Here is a 24,649-nt window from a genome sequence, read left to right as displayed (position 1 = left end):
TGGGACTCAGGCATGAGACCCCCAGAGCCGCCAACTTCTGTCACCGCATCTGGAAAGCCGGCCTTAATCCCCTATCTGTCTAGGAGGGAGTTGGACATGCAGCTCTGGAGCAAGCTCTGGGCTGAAGATGAAGGTCCAGAAGTCGTCATTTGGGGTCCTTGCCCAGAGAATTGCCACAGAGTGCTGCCAGTAGGGGGCACACTGCAATGGGTCAGGGTAGTTGTATTGAAATAGCAAGTATAGACCGCTCTGGGCCAGGAAAATTAAAAGGATGCTCGGGTTGCAGGGTAAGAAGGACTTTATGTACTCATGTATTTATAGGTTGGGAGAAACTCGAACATTTATATAAGCTGAAGGGAAGGAGGCAGTAGAGACACTGAAGTCCATGCGTTTCGCCATCATTGATGATGGCCCCGTGATGAGGATGGGCAGGGAAGCTGCTCCCATGCAGCAGGTGTCCCTGGGGGGAGAAGCAAGCGAGGAAGTGGACAAGTCTATAAACAAGCTATCTGGGGATCATGGTCAAGGAAGTGAAGAAATAAACAGGGAGATGAGAGAGAGAGAGATGGGGGCCACTTGGCCGGGGTGGTCAGGAAGGATCCCCGAGGAGGTGATTTTTGAATGACAGGTAGAGGAAGAGAAGGTGGGGATGGGTGGGCAGCGGGGTGTCTTTGGGCTGGAGGGCTAACCTTGGCCGGGAAGGGGGGAGCTCTTCATCCTCTGACAGTGGAGAGTGGTGGGGAAGGATGCTGTCTGCAGACATGGGGGGTGGATGGAAGGTGGTACTGAACAGCCCTAGGTCTGGCTGGGTTTGCGCCCACACTCCCCTGAGAGAGACCCACACACCCCGCCACCCAGCCTCCCACCTCAGCTTCAGGGTCAGCTCAGAGCATCGGTGTCCAGACACACGGCGACTCCTGACTACCAAGGGAGGTCTCTCATAGAGGATGCACAGACAACGCTTAACTGCTGCATGAACAAAAAGTAGCAATTTCAGACACAAAAGCCGCATACTGTATGATTCCATTCACAAGAAGTAGCCAGCATGAGCAAATCCATGCAGACAGAAAACAGATTAGGGGTTGCCAGGGGCTGGGGAAGAGGGGAGTGGGGAGTGAGTACTTTGTGGGTACAGAGTTTTCATTTGGGGCAGGGTATGAAAATATTCTGGAACTGGATAGTGGTGATGGTTACACCCCACTGTGGCACTGTACTTAATGCCACTGAATTGTACACGTTAAAATGGTTACAATGGTAAATTGTATGTTACGTACATTTTTACTACAGTAAAAAATAAAGGGAAAAAAGAGCAGTGATAACGTGCCTTCCTTTTCCTGACTGTATACATCATATAAGCTCCCTATAGAAAAAACGGAAACCGTTGACTTATTTTTTAAAAATCTAAATTACTATAAAACTTAGTGCATATTTCCAATTCAGAGATATATGTGTAATCATATATGTCTAAAAATAGAACACTGTGTATTCCATTTGTAAACTGTTTTTCTCACTTGCCTGTTTATCGCATTTTTCTGTGTATTTTATAACAGCTTTATTGAGATAGATTCACGTATCATACCACCTGCTCATTTAAAGTCTACAATCCAGGGGCGCCTGGGTGGCACAGTGGTTAGGCGTCTGCCTTCGGCTCAGGGCGTGATCCCGGCGTTATGGGATCGAGCCCCACATCAGGCTCCTCCGCTATGAGCCTGCTTCTTCCTCTCCCACTCCCCCTGCTTGTGTTCCCTCTCTCGCTGGCTGTCTCTATCTCTGTCAAACAAATAAATAAAATCTTAAAAAAAAAATAATAAAGTCTACAATCCAGTGGTTTTGGGTATATTCACAGATTTGTGCAACCATCACCATGATCAATTTCAGAACATGCAAGTCACCCCGAAAGAACCCCCACACCCTTAACCATCACTCTCCATTTCATGGTTTTATTTCTTATTTAAGATTTATTTATTTTAGAGAGAGGAGGAGGAGGGGCAGAGGGAGAGAATCCTCAGGCAGACTCCTCGCTGAGCACAGAGCCCAGCGCAGGGCTCGATCCTAGGACCCTGAAATCACAGCCTGAGCTAAGTCAAGAGTCAGACACTCAACCGACTGAGCCATCCAGGCGCCCCTCATGGGTTTTTTTTTTTTTTTTTTAAGATTTTATTTATTTGAGTGAGAGAGAGAGAGTGAGAGAGAGAGCACAAGCCAGGGTGGGGGGGTTGGCGAGAGGCAGAGGGAGAAGCAGATTCCCCGCTGAGCAGGGAGCCCGATGCGGGGCTCATTCCAGGACCCTGGGATCATGACCTGAGCTGAAGGCAGACGCTTCACCAACTGAGCCCCCCAGGCACCCCGGCCCCTCATGGTTTTATATAAAGATCTACAGCATCATTCTTTCTGGCCAAAAAGTACCACATTGCATCAGATTGAAAACACTGTCAATTGCAAGACACCCCCCTTTTTTTTTAACCACAAAAAGAGAAATGCCCCTGGCAATTAACCCATGACACATGCTTTCTTATCACCTCCTTGTCACTTAATTTAGTAGTTATTAGAGGAGGACTTTTAGACTTATTTGAACGTATTTGGTACCAGCAATGCACGTAAGTCAGTGGAAGTGACAATGTGAACACCTACGGCCACATCCACACACAGGCACAGGAATGGCAGCTCGCCGTAAGATACATCCTGATTTCGGAGATGTTAGAATATGAAAAAATGCTCACCCCAGAATCAATGATATTCGGTACGAGGGTATCAAGCTGAACTTGGCTCTCGAACAGCAGATGTCGACTCTGCTAATTTAGACAGGAAAGGGATTTGTGGGAGGAACAGTTTGCAGAATCCGTGCTGGAGATCCAGCCTTAGAACCAGGACAGGATCGGCAACCTGGAGCCCAGCTGTCCTGCATCACCCCGTCAGGATGAGTCTGCTCAGGGTGCACTGTGGGGCTTGGCCACCACAAGCTCTGCTGTCCCCGCATTTCTGCATCATTTTTTCAAGAGCCAAAACCGTGGACCAGAGCCTCCAACTGCCCAAGGCTACGACATAACTGCCAGGGTCCCGCCTCCCTTGAAGTCTGGGGTTTCCTCCTTTCTTAGCCAAATAGCCAGGACGACAAATGGATGTGCTAAAATGATTTATTCCATATTATCAAATACCTATGTTACTTCCAACGTCTCCGTATTCTGAACAATGCAGAGGTGAGCCTCTTCACTCAAATATCATTGTGTATCATCCTGTCTTTCAGGATATCTCCAGGATACATTTCTAGATCATTGGGTAAAATGACGGGTGCATTTTTAGGCTCTGGGCACACTTACCAAAGCCGGCCTCCAGAAACATGGTGCCTATTTGCACGCCCCTTTCCAGCAGCTGCATGGACTCCTATGAGTAGATGTACCTTGACTGGTATCAGCTGGTTTGTACACCCAGCAGAAGAAAGCAGAAGTCCCGAGGGAGCGCTGAGGGAGGCCAAATTCAGGGCTAGGCACACACTCCAGGGCTTTTCTCTGGAGCCAGAATGTTCTCTGTGGGATCTCTCAGTGAACAGTGTGGAGGAAAGGAGTATAGTGTTACAATAATAGTAACTAGCAATTACTGAGTGCCTGGAACTTTGTCAAGTTCTTGTATTGATTCCTTTGATCCTTATAATACTCAGTAGAAGGGCTGTCTCTGAGTGTGAGTCCTGACCCTGTGGCCTTGAACAGGTCACCCCACCTACGCCAGCCTCCGTGCTTAGGTATAAATGAAGATATTAGCCGTGTCCTCTTGTCTGTCTGCTGTGAGGCTGGAAATGACGTGATCTGGGTAGAGAGCTCACCGCAGAGCTCAGGCAGCGCTCCCCTGTCAGCTGTCCCATGGAGGTAAACTGAGGGAGGAAGGGAGGGAAGTGAGCAGTGTTCTGCTGTGGTCCCTGTGGTCATTCACCAGACCCTTCCTCGCAGGTGGATGAGATCTTGGGGGACCAGCCAACTGCCAAGGAACGGGTGTTCGCTGCCCTGAAGCAGTTTGCGGCCGAGCAGCGGGTCGATGACCTGGTGTGGGTGCTCACCCTGGAGCTGCCCCGCGAGGCCCGCGCGCCACTCCTGGACAACCTCAGGTACCTTGCTTGGGGGAGGAAGGGGCAGGCAGGGTGTGTCTCGCTCAGAGGTGCCCACTCTCCGACCACCACCCCAGGCACTGCGGCTGTGCATCCTGCTACTGGGCCCCAGCCATCGACCCACTCCCAGGGTGGACCAGCGACCCTGAAGGCCGACCCTGGGAAGGGTGGCTGTTGGCTCAGCTGGATGCCAGGGCATCCCTGTGAGTGAGAACGGAAGGGCTGCTAGATGCTGGGCTGGGACAGGCTTCAGAGAGGACCCACCTCCTGCAGAAAGGACATCCCCATGCTAGAAACAGTGTGTGCTCTCTGCCCTTTGATGATGCCAGCTGTGAGGACCTCGCCAGAGCCCCAGAGGAACACTGTCTGGCTGAATCATCCCAGCGCTATTACTATCCCCATTTCTCAGAGGCAAACTGAGGCTCAGAGGGGTTAAGAGGCTGGTCCAAAAGTCACACAGCAAATGCGTGGCTGTCACAGGACCGTGAATCCATCAGCTGTGCACTTTCTGTTCTTCTGCTCAGCTTTGGACCCTGTAAGTGTATCCTTTAGGGAAAAAATTCCAAATAGGTTTACACGTGGAGTGGCCCCCGAATCTCCCGAGCCCCCCCCCCCCCCCACTTTCCTGCCAGGGCATCACTGCCCTGCACAGCACAGCTTTGATCAGGCCCCCGCTGGGGTTGAGTGATGCCTTCCCTGTCGGGATCCTGCAGGGGGGGCGCCTTTCTCTCCCCGCCCTGCCTCCAGGGCCTGCGACTGCTTCCCCCTCCCCCTTCCTGGGCTCAGCCCACCCCCTCCCCTTCCTGCCATTCACCCCGCAGCCTGCCCCTCCCTCTGGGCCTGGCCAATGTCAGGGACGGGGCTGGCCACCACCACCCCCCCCAAGCCCAGGCGGGCGCAGCGGCTCGGCTCTGCAGCGGAGCGCAGAAGGCCACCGAAAGAGGCCACCATGAGCTGCCTGGGGTGAGTTAGGGGTCTGCCCCTTGCTAGGAAAATCCAGAGAGAAAAAAAAAAAAGTTATTTCTACAGCCTAATTTGCAGTGGAGATGATGCTCTGGTGCTGAGGGCTCCCTGGGGAGATGATGGATGGGCAGCCCCCCACCCCACCCGTCACTACCAGGGCTGGGCCAGGGGCGTCGGCGCTGGCTGTCCCCTGGGAAGTTGGCACGCGCGTGTTGCAAGGCTGCTAGCAGCCGGACTCAGCTGGGGCCCTCTCGGTCCCCCTCATCTCCCTTTGGAGCTGCCCTGGCTTCCGTCTGTGTTGCCTCTGCCTCCCGGGGCAGCCTGTCTGCCTCCCGACACGCCTGCTTTCCCGTCTGCAGTTCGTCCCCAAGCGACCGCTGGCAGCGGGTCAGGAAGAGCCAGGGTGGGGGAGGCACCCCCTTGGGTGCACTCGATTTAGAGCCTGGGAAGTGGGAACCCTAGACACCTAGGGATGCCCGGTCCCCGCAGCATCCCCGGGGAGCTGCTGGGGACGATGAAACAGCAGCCTCTATTGTCAGCGCGAGTCAAGTGCGACAGGAAAATTGGGGAGGATGCTGGAGGAGGGGGCGGCGCCCAGCTGGGCTCTGCAGGAAGAGGGGTATCTTGGCAGCCTGGCTTCAGCCACTTCACTCCCCACCTCCTTACCCTATATCTCCCCACCCCCACCCCCAGGCTCTGGTGGCCCACATGCTGGGTTCCGGGGTGGCAGTAGCGATCCCCATGCAGAAACTTCTAGGGGAGAGCTCTCAGGGGGCATGGAGGAGTCACAGAGACAGTCATCTGTGATTCTGAGGGCTGAGTGCCAGCAGCCCAGGGCTAACTCAGCAGGGGGGCAATCAGGGTAAGCTCCCTGGAGGAGGCAGCAGGTGCCACTGCTGTGGCTCAGTGACCCTCAGATTCTGGCAGCATGTCCTATGGGGGTGGAAAGAGTCCCCAAGAAAAGTTCATCAGGGCCAGGCATCTAGCCACAGAAGTGGACGCTGCCATGGCCAGAGTGGTGCCACTCCGTACCCAACACTGAGTACCCAACAGTAGCGGGCCGTGAACCACCTTTCCTAGGATAGGTGGCCGCAAAGAGTGACACCTGTGGCCTCAGGATGCCCCATTGAGGAGAGACAGGGTTTACGTGAGAGAGTGAGCGCAAAGGGTAGGTGAAGCTGTGTGTGCATGCGTGTGCCTGTGTGTGTGTGTGAGCTTGGCAGAGGCTAGAACCCACCCAAGTCACTGTGTGACCTCCAAGAGGGGGTCCCAGTGGCCAAATCAGAAGACTTGGGGAGAAAGGAGGAGGAGCAGTGAGACCATGAAGCAGAGTAGCCACATGTGGCTTTTTTAAATTAAATTTAATGAATATTAAATAAAATTTGAAATTCACCTTCTCAATCTCACTAGCTACATATGACTCGTGGCCGCCGTGCAGGCTCATGCACATTTAGAGCATGTCCATCGTGGAAGAAAGCTCTCTTGGACAGTGCTGCCGTGAGCGTAGGATTTGGGTCAGTGGTGGTAATGGAAGCAAAGGGTCTCATCTTCCTCCACGACGGCAGTTCACCCTGCAGCTCAGAGCCTAATTTGGGTCTATCCCCAAAGGGATCCCAGTTTGATGAAGTGATAAAATGACTTTCTAATTAGGACAGGGCCAGGCCAGGCAGCTTGGGAAGTGTGACGCAGTTAGGAGGGAGCAGGAAAGCAAAGGCAGCCCCGTTTTCTGCTGTGTTTCAGGAAATCTGGAAGGAGAGGGAGGGGCCGGCGGGTGGGAGAAGGAAGCTGCGGTCTGGAATCTCCACAGACCCAGCTTGGACCCCCCAGCTGCACCCAGGCTGTGCAACCTTGAGCAGGTTCATTGACCTGTACAGCCTGTCTGTAAAACGGGGTTGGTCATCCTTTCATGTTCCCAGCAGGGTTCTTGGTAGGAAATCACAGAAATGAACCCTCCCAACTGGAAGCAGAAAAGAGATGAGCTGAGAATCTGGGGGAGGGTGTGAGGGAACCCCTGTGCCCCCTCCGTCCTCCTCTGCTTTAATGACAAATGTTGGAGACACCGTAATCAAAGTGGTCGGGAGAACTCTGTGAAACTGTGGGGAGATAGTATGTGCTCGGTTAGTGTGGGCTTCCCCTAGAGCAGGGTTCTCAACCATGGCACCTTTGACATTTGGGGCCCGATAATCCTCTGTGGTTGGGGGCTGGCCTGTATGTTGTAGTGTCTCTGGCCTCCACCCACTAGATGCCGGTCGCACACTCCCCATCCCAATCCTCATTTTGTGACCACAAACTGTCTCCAGATAGTGCAGATGTCCCCTGGAGGGCAAAATCCCCAACTGAGAGCTTCTGCCCCAGAGTGATCTGCCTTTCCTAGCCTCCCCTCGCGTGGGGGCGGGCCCTTCAGCAAAGGCCAGCTGTTGTCTGGGGCTCTCTGATGCACCAGCCGCTATCCCCATCTGATGCCTTCCCTGTGTGCTGGGGCGCTGGGACAGAGGGGTGCTGTGCGGTGTGGACAGACAGGGACAGGGATAAGGGGTGACAAGGACACTGGCCCCCAAAGCTGTGTGTGCATTTCTGCCTCTGTCCAGATTCAGTCATGAGCATTTGCTCCACGCTCACATCTCTTCTGCCCACAGTGAGGTGGACAGTCTTCAGAGGCTTTGGGCTGGCCTGGTTCTGGATGCTGGGCCATTGCACCCAGAACCAAACTACCCGAAATGACTCTGTCATGATGGGACGGCTGTGGCTGTGCAGATGTCGGGGAGCCATATTCACTATAGAGGTTTTCAGGCATTCCTCTCCCTGGCAGGGCTGAGGACAAGGCCTGGGAGGATGCGGCATATGTGCTGGCTCTGGCTTGCTGCTGCTGCCGGGGAGAAAAGCAGCCCTGGTTGATCATGGGAGTGTGGTGGCCTCGCTGGGGCCAGGAACTGGGGCTGAGGTGCATTGGGCAGCGTGGTCTCAACAGAGCACCCGGTCTGACCAGCTGCTGGAAGCTATGGGCAGAACCACGTAAGATGCCCCTTTGTCCCAGTGACTGAGACAGAGGGAGGGTCCCAGGGTTTTCTGCCTCTGCGCTCCTGTCTGTCTGGGTAGTGGCTAACTCCTGGTGAGGAGAGAGCCTTGTGCTGATGTCCCCCAAGGAGCTGCTGCTCAGCCCCTGGGCTGGCTCCCTGGTACTATGTGCCCTTTCCCGCAGGCAAGTGGGACTGGATCACTGAGAAATGACAATTCACTGGGTTCCCTGGGGTCTGCTCCTGCTCTGACTTCCAGTAGCAGGCCCAGAGACAAAGGAAGCGTCCAGACTCCCTTTCTTGTCATCCCCTTCTCCCCTGAGCTCCCTCTTTTCCAGTAGGAGGCCCTCTGGCCCCCCTCATTTGGGAGTTGTCCAGCCCGGCTGCCCCTCCTCATTTCCACTCACTCACCAGATCTTATACCATCTCCTTCCTCTGTGTTTCTAGAATATAGCCACTTGTCCCACCCTACACCTTCCCTGTTCCTCTCCCAGCCTCACCCACTCCCCTGGTGCACCAAAACCTCTGGGGTCCCTCCTCCTCTCCTTAAATCCTTAGAACCCCCCCCCCCCTGAGTTCACACTCAGCGGCTGGCAGTGGCATTCAAGGCCTCCTTCTCTAACCTCTTCTTGATTAGCGCTGCCCCCTGGGTGGGTGAGAGGGGCTTCCCCTCACCGACCCACTCCCTGAAACCTAGCGCAAAGGCCACGCCCTCCGGAAAGCCTTCCCGTGTTCTACAAAAGAAAGGGCTTCTTCGGAACAGTGGGGTTCAGTCTCGCTATAGCCAGGGGCCGGGGACTTGCCACGGTGCAGGGGACCTGGGCGCCCCGGCCCGAGAGGTTGGAGGCCAGACACCTGGGGAGAGACTGATGGATGGAGGGAGCCGAGAGGAAGCAGTGTTGACAGCCCCGAACCGCCCCAGTTCCCCCGGAGCTAGCTGTAGGGTCCCCCGTGGGGGCGGGGCGGGGCGGGGCCACCCGGAGGGGGCGGGCGCGGGGCCGCGGGCCGGGCCGGCTCGGGAGGGGCCGAGTGCGCTTGCCCGGCAGAGGCTCGTGGAGTCGCGGCGCCCTAGCTCTGCTCGCGGGCTCGGCCACCCCTACCTGTCGGCACCTGCCAAGCCGCCGTCGCCGGCTCCAGATGGGGAAGGACCAGGGCTTCTCTCGTCACTTTCGGTAGTTTCCCCACCGCGCCCCGCGCCCCCGGGAACTGTGCGCCCTAGGCGCGGCGGACCCGCCTCAGGCGGCCTGAGAAGGGGTGGGGCTGGGGCACTGAGGTGGACACCCACCCGGCACAAGGGGGCAAGTTCCCCGCGTTGGATGCCTGAAACCTGCACGCGCCCCTGGGATGGGGGTCCGAGGGGGGGACCAAGGGCTGGGACTGAAAAACCCTCTTTTCTTCCTGCAATTGAGCGGGTCGAGGGAACTGGCCGGAGAGCAGAGGCAGGGAATGTGGTGGAGAGAGAGGACCCTAGGACAGCCCCTAGGAGGAACCTGGACACGGATTTACACCTGACCCCCCAGGCAGAGGGAACAGAACTGACTGACTGAAACGTCACTGTGTGGCCAGGGAAGAGTCCTGTGGTCTCAGAGAAGCCTGCTGGTGTAGCAGGGACCTGGAAGTCCTGGGGCAGCCATGCTGTCAGGGTCAGAGGAGGAGCGATCTGCCACAGTGGTCCGAGAGCCCTATTGCGCCTGGCTCTCCTGGGTTAGTGGATTCAGAGCAGACCCAGGGCTGGGGTGCCTGGCCAGACAGAGCTGCATGGAGAGCCAACACAAGCCAGGAAGGGCATCTGGCTCACAAGGCGGCCCTGGCCTCTGGCTTAGCTCCAAGGACACCAAGCAGGGAAAAAGCCACCAGTCTTCTCCCACCTGTGCAGTTGGTGACTCACCATGGTTACCACTCTGGGGCCGGGAGCGGGGGGAGTGAGGGTGGGGGGACACCTTTTCTAATTGCTGCTGGAGGGTAGAGCTGGGATGGACATCTGGCCCCTGCCCAGGCTGGACCTAGGGCCTTCTGGAGCCTGGGGCTGGAGCTCAAAGTGTGAGGTGGACAATTTCTGGCTTGTCATCTCTCCTTTGCCTGGGCATGAGGCATGTGGCGGGTCTGGGAGGGTATGGGGAATGTGCAGTCCAGGCATATGAAGGTGTCAGGCTCTGGAGACCTTGAGCGACCATCTGGGGAATGAGGCCGAGGCTCTAGAATTTCAGGAATCGCTGTGGGTGGGCAAGGATGAGCATCAGGCCAGAATGGTCCTGGAAGAGTTGAGCAGGCCTTTCATCTTGGCCTCCTGGTCACCTGGAACATTCAGACCTGGAGCAGAGCTCACTGGGGGCAGCCCTGGTGCACCCTCCTCCTGCAAGAGCCACATCCCTTCCCTCGCACCAGGCAGCTTATTCTGCCTGCCTGGGCTTATTAATCCTACCCATAGAGGTCGGGGAACAGAGTGGGGGCCACTGGATGACCTCAGAGGGGTTGTGTTCCAGCTGCAGAGCCACCGTTCACGTCTTCCTCCCTCCTCCCCCACCATGCCCTTGGCCGTGGCTCCTGGTACAAAGAACATGGAAGGGAACGTTGGGATGTGGCCAGGGAGGCCGCACTAGCCACCAGAATGTCAGAGGCCCTCGGCCAAGGCTCAGAGGCTAGCCTTCTGTCCAAGCTGTGCCAAGGGCCAGCTGTGTCACCCTGGAAAGTTACAGATCTTCTCTGAGTCCCCAGATCCTCTGCAGTGGACAGGGGAGTCCAGCAGGATGTTAACTGCTGCCATTACTGGGTGGGATGGCTGTGCTGCTGGTGGACCCCTTGTTTACGGAGTCACTGAGTCCCTCCCCTGTGCCAAACCCTGACTGGTCACTGTGGCTCCCAGCCAAGCTACAAACCTAGCCCTCAGAGAGCTTCCAGCCTTGAAGGAGACACCCCCAGGTACCAGGGAATCATCCCAGGGTGTAGACCCCACACAGGGTCCACCTAAGCCTCCCCACTGCCTCTCACCACTTCCAAGTGGCTTCTCTGAGGGCGGGAACCACAGTGCCTTCAGCCTGAACCCAAGTGCCTGGCTGTCATGGACAGCAGGGTCTTACTAAAGCATGTAGGACTGAACTGAAGGAAGGCTAGCCTGGGTGTTGAAGGTCGAGCCCAGTGTAACTAGGAGGCAGAGAGTGTACCGGGCAAGGACAACAGCCAGGGCAAGAGTGTAAGAGGTAGGACTGGATGTGGCGGTCCTGGCAAATTCTGAGGCCGCAGCTGTAGAAAGGGCTGGCCAGAGAGGCAAGCAGGAAGGCCAGGAGTGTGAAGAGGGTCTGGGGGAGGTCTGACCCAGGCCAGGCTGTGGCTCCAGTTTCCTCCAGCAGAGCTACCTGGGATCAGGTAAGAAGATGGGTGGTGAGGACGCCTGGCTGGGGTTTGGCCGGCAGGTGCAACGGCATGAAATGAGGGCGTAGGGGAGAGGCCAGAAATGGGAAGACGGAGGCAGGAGGAGGCACAGGTCCACGGACGGGCTTCGGGGGCACTGAGGTCCCCCGAGGCCAGAGTAAGGCGGACAGTCTGTGACTTTCCCGAGGTGGAGAGCCAGGCCCCGTGGTCCTGGTGTGGCCCAGGCCGGTTGGGGCGCAAGTCCCAGCACCGAGCGGGAGAGTGAGGTGCCTTCAGCTGATTCCCCTGTTACCCCTGTGTAGGGGCGGGAGAGCCTAGGGCGGCGCCCGCGAGAAGGAGCTTTTAGGCCGCGGTTTGGCACGATCGGGGCGCGGTCTGGGGGCGCGTCCCGACTCTGCGGTCCTCGCCGGCAGGATCTTCATCCCCAAGAAGCACCGGGCGCGCTTCGACGAGGTGGTGTCGCAGGGTCTGCTGGGCAAGCTCTGCCGCGCCCGGAGGGCGCAGGGCGCGCAGCGGCTGCGCCGGAGCCGCAGCGAGGAGCGGCCCGAGCGCCTCCTGGTGTCCACTCGCGCCAGCGCCGCCCCGCGCCGCCCCGACGAGCCGCCACCGCGCAAGGCTGCCTCGCTGCTGGGCGGCCGCGCGGGCCCGGGGGGCACGCGCAGGTACGCGGGGCTCGCGGGCAGGGGCCGCGGATGCCTCCTAGTCGGTGGGCTGGGATGCAGATCTGGGCAGAGGGCGCGGGGTCGGGGCGTGGGCGCGGGGGTGAGATGGGGGTGGGGGGCCAGAGAGATTAAGGGGAGCAGGACACGGGACTTCTCCATCCCCTACGCCCCCCCCCCCAGCCTCCTTCTCCCCAGGGCAGGGCACGCTGCCAGCCCCCCACCCCGCCCCTTCTTTCTCCCCAGGACAGTCAGAGTCTACAAGGGCAACAAGAGCTTCGGCTTCACGCTGCGCGGTCACGGGCCTGTCTGGATCGAGTCTGTCCTGCCTGGTGAGGGGTGGGCGGGTTGTCCAGGATGGGGTGAAGGACTCTCTTACACCCATACTAAGTAACCCATCTTCCCCCACCCCCGCTTCTGCCCCCAGGATCTAACTTTATGTAGCCCGTGTCCTCTAAGTATCCCAGAGGGACCGTGCGAGTTGGGGCAAACCCCCTCCAAGTTCAGGGTCACCTTTGAGCCAAGAGAGCCAAGTTCTCCATCCAAACCTTTCCTACGTCCACAGGGAGGGCCGAGGGCACTGCCCCAGGCACTGGGGTAGCCAGAACACCTGACGCCTGCCCAGGCTGTACCCAATCAACCTGCCTGTATGGGGTGCCCACTGTGAACTTGGCATTTGCTGGGCAGGCTAGACTTAGAGAGGCACCAGGCCCTCAGGGCCTCTGCCCACTACCCCGGCCCTTACCCCCAATCAGGAGTCTCCTCCTACCCCCACGCAGCCTGCATCTTTTTGCTCCTGGAACGGTGACATCTTGAAGAAAGCAGAGCCTTCTCCATGCAGAAATCCTTCCTGCCTCTCCAGGGTGGGTGGGGGGAGTGTGGGGAGAAACTCATTTCTTCCTGAGGCAGCCCATTCCATTGTGGAAGTTCTCCGGGGGGGGGGGGCAGAAATGTCTCCTGGTGCTTAACTGAACTCTCCCTCCCTGTAATCACCCCTAGGGCTGGGTCACCCACTCTCTCTGTCCTGCACCGATACCCTCCCAGCACCTGCGGATGATGCTCCTGGTGACACATCCCCATTGATGGCCCTGCTGATGCCGAGTCCTTTCTACCCTTCCTCATCTCACACCTCCAGTGCAGGGATTTGTGGGTGGGATCTTCTGATCCCCAGGAAAGTGCCTTAGTGCCTTTGCTTCATTGCTCCGGCCGTCGGATCCCTTTGAGACCGAGTCTGGTGACTGACATGTTGCAGTTCTTGGATTTGTGCATCAGTTGTTGACACAGTGTTGTAGGGAAAAGGCGCAGGGCTGGTCCTCTAGAAATGAGTCCTCTCTCCTCTTTGTCTCTCCCAACTCTGCCACCACCAGCATTGCCACCTCCCACCACCCCCATGTGGGGTGCAGCCAGGGATACTTTGCCTGGGGCCATGTTTAAGATCCAGATGTTCTACGTTCCCCAACCCAGCCTCCAGGAGGGTGACCCCACGCCTTCCTTGTCATAGGAAGCCAAACGGATGCTTCAGTGAGAGCTTTTACAAATGGGGAAACTGAGGCCCTTAGAGGCTCTGGCAAAGCAAGGACCAGAACCTGGGATCTCCTGACTCCTGATCCAGTGATCTTGAATCCCCGACTACAACCCCTCTGGCCCTCCCACCCCAGGCTGGCCCAAACTTCCAGACAGTCCAGGGTGGATTCATCACCACCATCGCCTGTCCCCTGCCCCCCTCTTCAGTCCCGGGGGAAGGACTCCCCTTTTCGCAGCAGGTCTTCCCTGAGCATCCCTCTTCCTCCCCTGACAGTCCCTACAGCCTCACAAGAGAATGCCTCATAGTCTGAGAGTACATTTTCTTTAGGCATTTGTCACTTCCCGCTCTTGCTTCCAAATCAAATGTAGAGGAACAGCTGATAAAAGAGGCAAAAAGGAAAGAACCCTGACATCCACAGGAGCAAACTACCAGCCCCGTCCCCAGACAATGGCCATTGGAAAAAGAGTTTGTCCCTCACAGTTCCCAAAAGGAGGGGGCGTGGCCACACCACGCAGGGCCACACGGGGTAAGGGAAGGATCGGGCAAGGTAGGCTAAGCAGGTATAGGATTGGTTGGAGCACGCTCTGAGGCCCAGGAGCTGTCCCCAGTCAGTCGGCAGGTACCTGGCCCTGGGAGATTAGGGCAGAGCACAGTCGAGGCCCAGGGTATGAGAGCCCCATAGGGAAGGGCGTTGGGTGTGGGCTCTGGATTGGTTGGTTTGCATACAAGAGGCACTCTTTGGAGCCAGTTATTTACCATGTAGACATGGGTTAGCCGCAGAAGGGCAGTGCTTCCAGGGTCAGCAATGCCCCAAGATGCCAAAGCCTCAGGAAGTAGAGACAAACAAGCATGATTAATGCACCATGTTTCCCAGCCTGGAGGAGGAAGCTGCCTCCCTGTACGCAAGTGCATGTTCTCCTGATGACAGAGGTACGGAGGAATCTATGATGTGAACCTTTATGTGCAGGGCAGAGAACAGTAGGAGTGGGCTTCTCAGCAGGTGCACGGATGCTGCGGAAATAAGGCTCCCAAGACCTTCTTTATTTTTTCCTCCTTCTCCAACAGCTCAGGGCTGCCAGTGGTCCACACTGAGCCCCAAACCCTCCCACCCCCACCCAGGGGCTCACTTCCTGCTCAGAGTAGCTGAGAGCAAAGGAGTGCTGGGTCTAATGTGGGATCTGCTGACTTGAATTTGGCTCTCCTTTGCCACTCATCCCATTTGGCACCTGTAAAACGGGTTCACAGAGCGCAGCCCTGCCCAGCTGACCAGCACGTGCTCTCTTCTTGCTTCTAGGGAGCCCGGCTGACAATGCGTCCCTCAAGTCAGGCGACCGGATCCTCTTCCTCAATGGACTGGACATGAGGTCAGAGGCTACTGGGGACATCAGAGCTTGGTGACAAACCATCCTCCAAGACTCCTGGCTCTTGAGACACCTAGGCTGTGGTCCTGATTTCCTATGACCAGTTTGTCCCCAGGGTCTGCCCCTCTTCCTATGGGGACTCTTGAATCTATTCCCTCAGACTAGACAGGATGTCAGTTCATCCTTCCAACCAGAAAATACCCCAGCTCCATGCAAGGTACTCAGAGGGGTTTTTTGTTCTTGTTTTGTTTTTGTTTTTAAAGATTCTATTTTTAAGTAATCGCTACATGCCTGATGTGGGGCTAGAACTTACAACCCCAAGATCAAGAGTCACATGCTCTACCAGCTGAGCCAGCCTGGTGCCCAGGGGACACAGAATTAAATGGACCATGAGTGTCTTGCCCTTGAAGGAGAGTCCTGCCTGGGGATGACATGGGCACAACCCCTCTGCATGACAAGTGTCCAGCTCGTCCTGAGCCTGGAGCTTCTCCTGCAGAGGAGATAAATGAGCAGGAGAGGCAGGACCCTGGCTTCTGGTCCTGGCCTAGCTGTGGACTGCTGAGCGGCCTCCACAGGCAGGACAGGGAGAGCTGGTGGGTGGTCGTGGACGTTGCTCATGCTGGTCAGGCCCTCCCGGGCCATCTCTTCTTGGCAGGAACTGCTCCCATGACAAGGTGGTGTCCATGCTTCAAGGCAGTGGCGCGATGCCCACACTGGTGGTGGAGGAGGGGCTTGTCCCGTTTGCCAGCGGTGAGACACCCACGGCCACTTGGTGCTGTGGCCCACAGAGACCCTGCCAGGGCCTCCACGTGTGGGACTTACAAGTCTGCAGGGGACTCTGCTTTCCCCCCAAACCCGCAGCTGCCCTTCCCAGGTGGTGCTGTAGATTCCAGTGGGGTGGCCTCAGGGCCCTGCCTGGGGCTGTCCCTCCATCCCCGTCCCCAGCTCCTGGCAGGAGGTGTGTCTCCCAGTGCCCGGCGCTCCCCCCGGCTGCCAGAGCAACCGCATCTGACCCGGGGATGCTGGGTCACCTGTGCCTCTCCTGCCTGTGGCCCCGACAGACTCCGATTCCTTGGATTCCCCCAACCCGTCCTCGGCGCTCACCTCCCTGCAATGGGTGGCAGAGATCCTGCCCTCCAGCATCCGGGTGCAGGGGAGGACGTTCAGCCAGCAGCTGGAGCACCTACTCACGCCTCCTGAGCGCTACGGGGTCTGCCGGGCCCTGGAGAGCTTCTTCCAGCACAGGTGGCTGGGCCAGAGTGGTGGTGGGGCTTCCTGGGGTGGGCCCCAAGTCCTGCCCAGACTCGCCATCCGGGTCTCCCTGCCCATGCCTCCTGAGCCCGCTTCTCCTGGGAGACACTCACAGAAAGCAGTTGCTGGTACCAGGGGCCCCGGGGTGGTGGGCAGTCAAGGTGCCCGACCACAAACCCTGACTCTGAACCCTCCTAACCACGTGACCCAGCCTCTGTCAAGCGAACTGGTGACCTCTGTGGTGTTGTTTGTGGAAGGGTCACAGGACTAGCCTGTGGACGCTTGCCCCGGGCCAGCCGGGCCTGTTGGGGCTGGTTTGGTGTCTTCCTTTCTGTACCTGAGTGGCGGCAGCCTTCATCTGTCACGCTCCTCGGTCCACAGGGTCATTGTCATTGTCCGTGCAAACCCCTCATCCTTTTCTTTTTTGCTTAAACAGCTTTATTGAGGTATAATTCACATGCCCCACAACTCCCTCGTGTAAGTGTGCAACACACTGGTCTTTAGTTAACAAATCTGTGCACCCATTGCCACACTCAGTTTTAGAACATTGTCACTCAAAAAGAAACCCCCTGCACCTCTTCACTATGACCCCCTCCTCTTCCTCCCCTTCCCCCCCGTCCTCCCCAACAACCACGAATCTACTTTAGTGTCTCTGTGGCTTTCTCTACTCTGGGCTTTCATACGAATAGGATCCTACAGTATTATGTCTGGCTCCTTTCACCCAACATCCTGTTTTCAATGTTCGGCCAAGTTATAGCCTCTACTTCTTCCCTTTTTCATGGCCAAATAACATTCCATTGTTTGGATAGACCACATGTTGTCTGTCCATTTGTCTGTGATGGACACTTGGCTTGTTTCCACCTTTCATTCATTCCCTTTTAGCTCCACTCCCTCTTCTGTGTCCCTCCCCTTCCCAAGGCCACGAGTCCGATGAGTTTAACAGGAGTCCTTCTGTTTGATGTGTTCTTGAAGCATAGGCATTGCTGTTTCAAAAGGATTCTTTTTTTAAAAGTTTTATTTACCTAAATAATCTCTACACCCAACGTGGGACTCGAACTCATGACCCTGAGCTCAAGAGTCACATGCTTTTCCAACGGAGCCAGCCAGGCGCCCCCCATGGGATGTATTTTTGGGCCACATCACAATTGTGGGTATCCCGTGCGCAGTCTGTGTGTGATTTTGTTTTTCACCAAGTGCTACATGTTTAGATCTGTCTGTGTTGCTCTATGTACACGTAATACGTTGTTTACAACTGCAGCCAGATTCCTGTGGATCAGGGTCCGGGTCTGATCTATTTACCTGCCAGTGACAGACACCCGCTTGTCACCACTCTCCTCCATCGCAGTAGCAGGGATGAACATCATCGTGCCCATTTCCCCGTGGTGCTGTGTACGACTCATTCGGAATTTATATCTAAGAATAGCGTTGCTGGCTGTTAAAGTATTTGTTTCCTTAAATTTCACTAGGTCGTCCCAAGTTGCTCCCCAGAGCACGGCCGTCTCTCACCTACAGGGCACCCGGGCTCCCTCATCTCCACGTCCTCACCAACACTTGGCACCATCCAGCCTTCCGCTCATGCTAGTCTTTTACGCATAAAGTGACATCTTCTTATTTTATCTGGGGTTTTGAAATGACTGTTTTACACATCTCTGAATGTCCTTGTTCGCGTTTTCTGTTTCTTTATCTGTCGATTACCGGCTGAGACCCTTTGCCCATTTTCATTTTACTGGGCTTTTTGTTCCTGTTGATTTGCCGGAGTTCCTTGTATATTTTAGAGACTGACTCCTTGTTGATTTCCGACATCGTAAACATCTTCTCCCATTCGTTACTTGTTATTACTTCTCTTATACCTAATATCAACGTGTCCAAGTTGGGCTTCTTTGAACAGGTATCCTTGATTTTGTCAAATCAAATTCAGTACGTTTTAGGCCTTACGGCTTTGGTGTTTAAAATTTTAAGAACTCTTTCCTTAACCCTAGGCCAAAAGATGGTCTCCCACACTGTCTTCTATGAATTTTACCATTGTATTTTTCGTACTCTGTTTTGTACCCACCTACAGTTCATCCTTATGTGGGGTGTTATGTCCGGATCCAGTTTTATTTTCCCATATAATGCGAGGATCAGCAAACTATTTCTATGAAGGACCACACAGTAAATATTTTAGACCATAAATCATATGGTCTCCATAGGAAAGATTCAACCCTGCCGTTGTAGCTCGAAAACAGCCATAGACAATATGTAAGCACACAGTCATGGCTGTGTTCCAATAAAACTTTTTTTTTACAAAAGCAGAAGGTGGGCCAGATTTTGGGCTGTGGGCCATCATTTGCCAATCCCTGCTGTAGTGAGTTGGTTTACCCAATACACTCTGTGTTTTCATTGTACAGTGAGGTAGATGCTATTTTTATCCACATTTTACAGAAGAGGAAACTGAGGTACAGGGGAATTAAGTAATTTGAGAAAGGTCACTTGGCTGGTAAGTGGCAGAGCCAGGATTTGAATGGGGGGGGGGGCATCGCCAGAGCCTGCCTTCCCACCTTCCCCACTTCTCTGTCTTGGCAGGGGTGGGTTCTATGGCCTGGAAGTGCCCCCTTGTCCTTCTCCCCCTCCCCCCATGGCGAGCCCTGAGTCATGAAGCCCTTGCTCCTGCGCCCTCCCCCAGGAACATCGACACCCTCATCGTGGACGTCTACCCTGTGCTGGACACGCCTGTCAAGCAAGTTCTTTGGCAGTTCATCTACCAGCTGCTGACTTACGAGGAGCAGGAGCTCTGCCAGGAGAAAATTGCATGTTTCCTGGGCTACACGGCCATGACAGGTGAGCAGCCCCTCCCCCTGCCCAGCCCACCCAGTGAAGAGCCAGGCACCTGTTCTCAGATGACAGCCGACCTGGGCGTCTCCCACAGACAGATGCGCCCCCCCCGGCCTGTGGACACATGCTGGGTGCACCCAGCCTGGTCGCACACTTGGCCCCACAGACGTGCCTTCCCAGCTTGATGCTTAAGTAGCGTCTGCCACATTACCTTAGATTTTAGACACCCCACCTATCTGCCCGGAATCCCAGCCTTCGCACCCACAAAATGGGAGTGGCCTCAGTGGCTGTGCATTGCACGCCAAGAAGCATGTCGCAGATCAAGAAATTCATGTGGTGGCCATTTATAGCGCTGGAGAGCAAGGACACAGCCAGGCCGCGCCTGGCTGGTGGGCCTTGATGCACACAGAGGCACACTAGGGCCCGCCGGCCATGTGCGGCCTCAGCTTCCCCCTGCTGCACACGTCTTACAGCGGGTCCCGTGTGCCCATAAAACCCCGCACTTCACCATTTAGGCCACAGGGATCGGAAGTGTGCCAAACACTGTGCCCATGTTCTAGGCGCTCTGCACCTGCTGTCACAGCCTACAGACCTCCCGCGTGCTGGCTCTCGGGCGCCCACTAGCTCTCGTCCTGGGGACCCACAGTTTGCCGGGGGAGGCTCCAGGGTTTTAGCAAGACGCTCAGAGTATGGGCTGGTCCACAGATGGTCCATATGTCTGCCTAGACCTGGAATCTTCCATCTCAGCCCACATGCCAAACACAGCCTGGGTCACAGATTGGTGCAGACAGCGGCTGTCTTCACCCCTCCTGTGTTTGGAGGCCCTTTGTCCGGCTGAGGGGACAAGGGGCCCATCTCCTGTTCATGTTGCACAGCAGAGCCGGAGCCTGAGCTGGACCTGGAGCCGGAGCCCGAGCCTGAGCCCGAGCCAGTGCCCGAGCTGCAGCGGCGGAGCTCCCTGAGGGCTTCATCCATGTGCCGCCGCAGCCTCCGGTCCCAGGGCCTGGAGGCCAGCCTCAGTTGCGGTGAGGCTCTGGACCAAAAGGCGGGACTGGGTGTGAGGGTGCCACCAGTGCTCAGTTCTCCCGCTTGCAGAATGGGGTTGGTGGGATGAGAGATCCCTGAGAACAGGTTGAGCAGGGCTGAGTGATGGCCCGCCTGGAGCTACAGGGCTTGCTGGTTCTTTCTCCGTGGCTGCGCATGGGGCCTGGGCTGGAACCCAAGCCTTAGAGCTCGAAGGGGTCACTAGACCTCTCCATGGTGGACTCCACCCTCTCCGATTCCCCTGGCAGGTCCTGGCGACTGCCCCGAGATGCCTCTTCCTCTAATCCCAGGCGAGCGCCAGGCAGGCGACGGCACATCCCTCCCTGAGACCCCCAATCCTAAGATGGTGAGACTCCATTGGCTGCCCTCCTGGTGGTTCAGGTGGCTCCTGGGAATAGGGGGATCATGGGGCTGGGGCAGATCCCTGCCTCCCACATCACCCAGACCTGGCCTCATGGGGGAGGTGACGGTTGGCTGGACTCACCCTGGCCTCCTGTCCCTGAAGATGTCAGCCGTCTATGCGGAGCTCGAGTCCCGACTGAACAGCAGCTTCAAAGGGAAGGTGGGGACCACATCCAGATCCCGTGCCTCCCCACCAGTGCCCAGCCCGGCAGGCCCAGCAGGTAGGAGCTCAGCCAGCCCTGGTTCCTGAGAGCAGAACTGGCCTCTGGCCTCTGCGTTATCTGTCTGTGCGTTGCCCCCATCTGGGGCACATCGTTGGAGCCTCCCCTTTGCTCCATGACCACATGACTGAGTTGTGGGGAACCTCAACAGCCTGCATGGCAAAGGTCCATCGAGCTCAGGGTCGTCACAGGCATCCCGAGCCCCCTCTGATCCTTACCCCTGCTGCAGATTTAGAAAAGCAGAGGTCCTCCCCCAAAGGAGCCCCAAGTTAACATGTAGCTGTTGGATAAACTATTAAGTCTATGCATTGCTCTGTGGAAGGCACAACTGGGAAGATGGTTTCTCTGCAGTTCAGAAGGCAGGACCCCTGGGCAACGTTCCTGTCAGCCAAGGGCCTGTTGGGTGTGGGAAGTGCCTTGTGATCCTTGATCTGGGGCCCGGAGAAGGCCCCTCTGCCCTTTCAGTTGTATTCAGTTGGTCCCAGGTGTGACCCGAGGTCCCTTCCAAGATGTGCTGGGGTCTGGCCTGTCCTGGGGCGAAGTAGTATTCCCCCTCACCTACTCTGACCTTTGGTTTCCCTCGGAGAAGGGCCTGGGGAGGCAGGATCATCTAGGGTCTTCTTGTGCTGGGTCCAGAGAGGGAAAGGAAGGTGCCCAGGGACACAGAGCCAACCTGCCCCAGGCCCCTCCCCTCCAGCCTGCACCTGGAACCCAGGTACTGACTGAAGAAGGGTCCTCACACTTGATCCCCCACCCCAGGGCCCAGGACCCTGTCCAGCGTCTCGTGGCCCAGCGAGCGGCTCCTGCCCTCCCCCTGCTACTACCCACTGTGTTCAGGGGGCCTGGCCTCCCCCAGCAGCTCTGAGTCCCACCCCTACGCCAGCCTGGACAGCAGCAGGGCGCCCTCCCCACAGCCAGACCCCGGGCCCATCCGCTCCGACAGCCCCCCAAGCCCGGACCCTGCCCGCCCGCCCAGCCACAGGAAGCTCTTCACCTTCTCCCGCCCTGTGCGAAGCCGGGATACTGACCGCTTCCTGGATGTGCTGAGTGAGCAGCTGGGCCCCCGGGTCACTGTCGTGGATGATTTCCTGAGCCCTGAGAATGATTACGAGGAGGTGAGCACATGCCAGCAGATGTGGAGGCCAGGGGCCCAGGTGTGACATGGGGGTCTGTAAGGGGAACAGTATCCCTGGGCTCCTGCAAGAGCCCTGTTGCCTTTGGGATCTGCCCCAGGCTACTCCTCTTCCTGCCCCAGTCCATCCTAGAATCTGTCCCAGGCTACCCCATTCCCTGGCTAAGCGATCCCACCCTTTGACTCAGCATAACACCCCTCACTCAAGGCTCCCCCATATTCCTTGTCTCAGGTTACCCCATTCCTTCCCCCAGACTACTTGGCAGGCCATCCTACCCACAGCCTCAGGCTAACCCGCCAGACTATCCTATCCTTGTCCCCAGGCTATCCCAACCCCTGCCCCAGGCTATCCCACCCTCCCTCACCTTGCTCTGCCCTGGGCAGATGAGCTTCCACGATGACCAGGGAAGCTTTGTGACCAATGAGCGGAGCAGCGCTAGTGAGTGCATCAGCAGCAGTGAGGAAGGCAGCTCCCTGACCTACTCCTCCATCTCCGACCACATCCCCCCACCCCCGCTCAGCCCCCCGCCTCCTCCACCTCTGCCCTTCCATGACCCCAAGCCCAGCTCCCGCACCCCTGATGGTCCCCGGGGCCCTTCTCAGACACTGGCCAAGCCCCTCACCCAACTCAGCCACCCAGTCCCTCCACCTCCCCCGCCACCCCTGCCCCCACCGGTGCCCTGTGCACCCCCCATGCTGTCTCGGGGCCTGGGTCACCGCCGAAGTGAGACCAGCCACATGAGCGTCAAGCGCCTGCGGTGGGAGCAGGTGGAGAACTCGGAAGGCACCATCTGGGGTCAGGTAGGTGACCTGGGGCCTGGGCGTGCCCTGCACCAGGGGAGGCTGGCCTGGGCAGCAGCATTGAAGATAAGACCCTGTCCAGTTTCTAGCCTCTGGCATTTCCCTGCTTCCATTCCCCCAGCATTGGAAGCCCAGGGCAGCTCTGGTGAGCTCACCCCCTGCAAAGGACCCCTCAGACAGGGCCAGACCTCTTAGCCACCTCTTTAAGCCCCCGTGGTTGGCTGCAGCCCCTTTGCAGTCCCTTTATCCCCCTGCTCCAGTGCAATATTCTGCCTTCTGCCTGGAGAGTGTTCCAGGTGTGTGCGCGTTATTGACCTCGTGAGGAGGCAGCTCACCGCCTCATAACTTGGACGATCCAGCTTCTCCTGCAGTCTCTTCTGGTCCCCAGCTTCTCCCAGGGCCTGATGAGGGCTCTCCCCGGTAGCTCCCAGGGCAGCTCTTAGTGAATGGGGGTGTGTGTGTGGGATGGCAGTCCAGCTGCCAGTGTTCCTCCTCCCCCCGAAACTCCCCACACCCCGCACCCCCACCCCTGCCTTGCAGCTGGGGGAAGATTCCGACTATGACAAGCTGAGCGACATGGTGAAATACCTCGATTTGGAACTCCACTTTGGCACCCAGAAACCTGCTAGTGAGTGGCCTGAGGGCCCTGGGGGAACCCTCATACCAGGCTGTCTGTGGAAGCCCACCTGCTGCCTTCTGTGGCATCCCAGGGCTTCGAGTCCCAGAGGGAGGCACTGACTGCCACTTACTTCCTATGTCCCCCAGTGATTTAACCTCTCAGAGCTTCAGTTTTCCCATCTGAAAGTGGAGCTAATCATAGTAGCTTGTATTTATTGCATGTTCACCAAATGCCAGACACCCCATTTCTAAATTTATCCTGTGACAATTCTACGAGGTAGGGACTGTGATCACCGTAACTTCCTGATGAGGAAGCACAGAGAGGCTAGGTAGTTTGCTCAAAGTCACACAGCCCGAATAAGGGGATCAGGAGACATCTGTATCTAGCCGACTAGATGTCCCTTCCAGGCTCTCTGTCCCCTCACTCTTCTCTGGGTATTTCCCTATAGTCGTCGGGTGGGGCTCCAGGCAGCCAGGGATATTGTGTGTAGAAGGTGGTTCCGGGGTGGAAGAGAAAGGCCTCTGTCCATCCAGGAAGCATCTGCAAGGTGGAGAGATGGTTGGTTCCCCTTCCTTCGGCAGCTCAGCCCCAAGGGCCCAGTGGAGCGAGGGTGGGGGAGAGGTATGCACCACACATGCTGTGTATGTTACAACGGCCTGGAGAGTCCCTGAGTGGGAGACTGAGGAAGGAGGGGACTGGGGACACCTGGGGCTGATTCAGTTAAGGCCATGTCAGGGGGTGTCTGGGTTGTTGGGTGTGGCCACACCCCTCCTGGATCCTCCCACCAGCCTCACTTCCTCGCATTAAACCATTTTCCCTTCCAGAGCCAGTGCCTGGGCCTGAGCCCTTCAGGAAGAAAGAGGTGGTGGAGATCCTGTCTCACAAGAAGGCCTACAACACCTGTGAGGGGTTGGGGAGTCCCAGGGGTTGTTGGGGACGGGAGGCGGCCCTCTGTCTGGGCCACAGAGCTTTGGGTCCACTTATGTGAATGACACATTAGGCCTTGGTGGCTGAACACGGGCTGGGTGTAGGCCACTTCTTGGGTCGTAGATCCCACCCAGGCGCAGGTGTCGGCCTGGGCTCCACCCTCATGGGCCCCGCCCCCTCGCTGGCCCCGCCCCACATGTAACCGGCTCCCGGGTCCTGGCCACGCCTCCAGCCATCCCCTACTCTCCCTCTCGCGGTCTCCTAGCTCATTTCTGGCACCAGCCCTCAGACCCCACCCTTATCTAGGTCTGTCCCTTCGAGAACCTCGTCCTCACCTTTATTCGGCCGAGGGAAGGGCCCTCTCCATCTCTGGGCCGTTTCCTGCTCCGCCCAGGTCCCTTGCCCCTCCCAGGTTCCACCCATTCGCCCCGGGGAACTTCTGGGCCCCGCCCAC

The 24,649-nt window shown here is 57.2% G+C and overlaps 1 protein-coding gene across 3 annotated transcripts in view; it reads left to right on the top strand.

Moving 5' to 3' along the window:
- GRID2IP (Grid2 interacting protein) overlaps positions 1-24,649 on the top strand; it is a 57,952-nt gene that overhangs the window by 26,861 nt on the left and 6,442 nt on the right. The window contains exons 6-19 of one of the 3 annotated variants that reach the window (XM_044390199.3): positions 3,942-4,096; positions 11,856-12,104; positions 12,348-12,433; positions 14,921-14,990; positions 15,643-15,737; positions 16,049-16,232; positions 18,901-19,055; positions 19,925-20,074; positions 20,342-20,439; positions 20,599-20,716; positions 21,476-21,831; positions 22,233-22,649; positions 23,190-23,277; positions 24,093-24,170. In XM_044390199.3, the coding sequence (XP_044246134.1) occupies positions 3,942-4,096; positions 11,856-12,104; positions 12,348-12,433; positions 14,921-14,990; positions 15,643-15,737; positions 16,049-16,232; positions 18,901-19,055; positions 19,925-20,074; positions 20,342-20,439; positions 20,599-20,716; positions 21,476-21,831; positions 22,233-22,649; positions 23,190-23,277; positions 24,093-24,170 (2,299 nt within the window). Of the gene's footprint in view, positions 1-3,941; positions 4,097-9,119; positions 9,246-11,855; positions 12,105-12,347; positions 12,434-14,920; positions 14,991-15,642; positions 15,738-16,048; positions 16,233-18,900; positions 19,056-19,924; positions 20,075-20,341; positions 20,440-20,598; positions 20,717-21,475; positions 21,832-22,232; positions 22,650-23,189; positions 23,278-24,092; positions 24,171-24,649 lie in introns of those variants that run through there. The other 2 variants (XM_044390197.3, XM_044390196.3) reach the window with 2 other exon arrangements.

Source organism: Ursus arctos, unplaced genomic scaffold (genome assembly GCF_023065955.2).
Source record: "Ursus arctos isolate Adak ecotype North America unplaced genomic scaffold, UrsArc2.0 scaffold_2, whole genome shotgun sequence".
Lineage (NCBI taxonomy): Eukaryota > Metazoa > Chordata > Mammalia > Carnivora > Ursidae > Ursus > Ursus arctos.
This window is presented reverse-complemented; position numbering and strand designations above follow the sequence as displayed.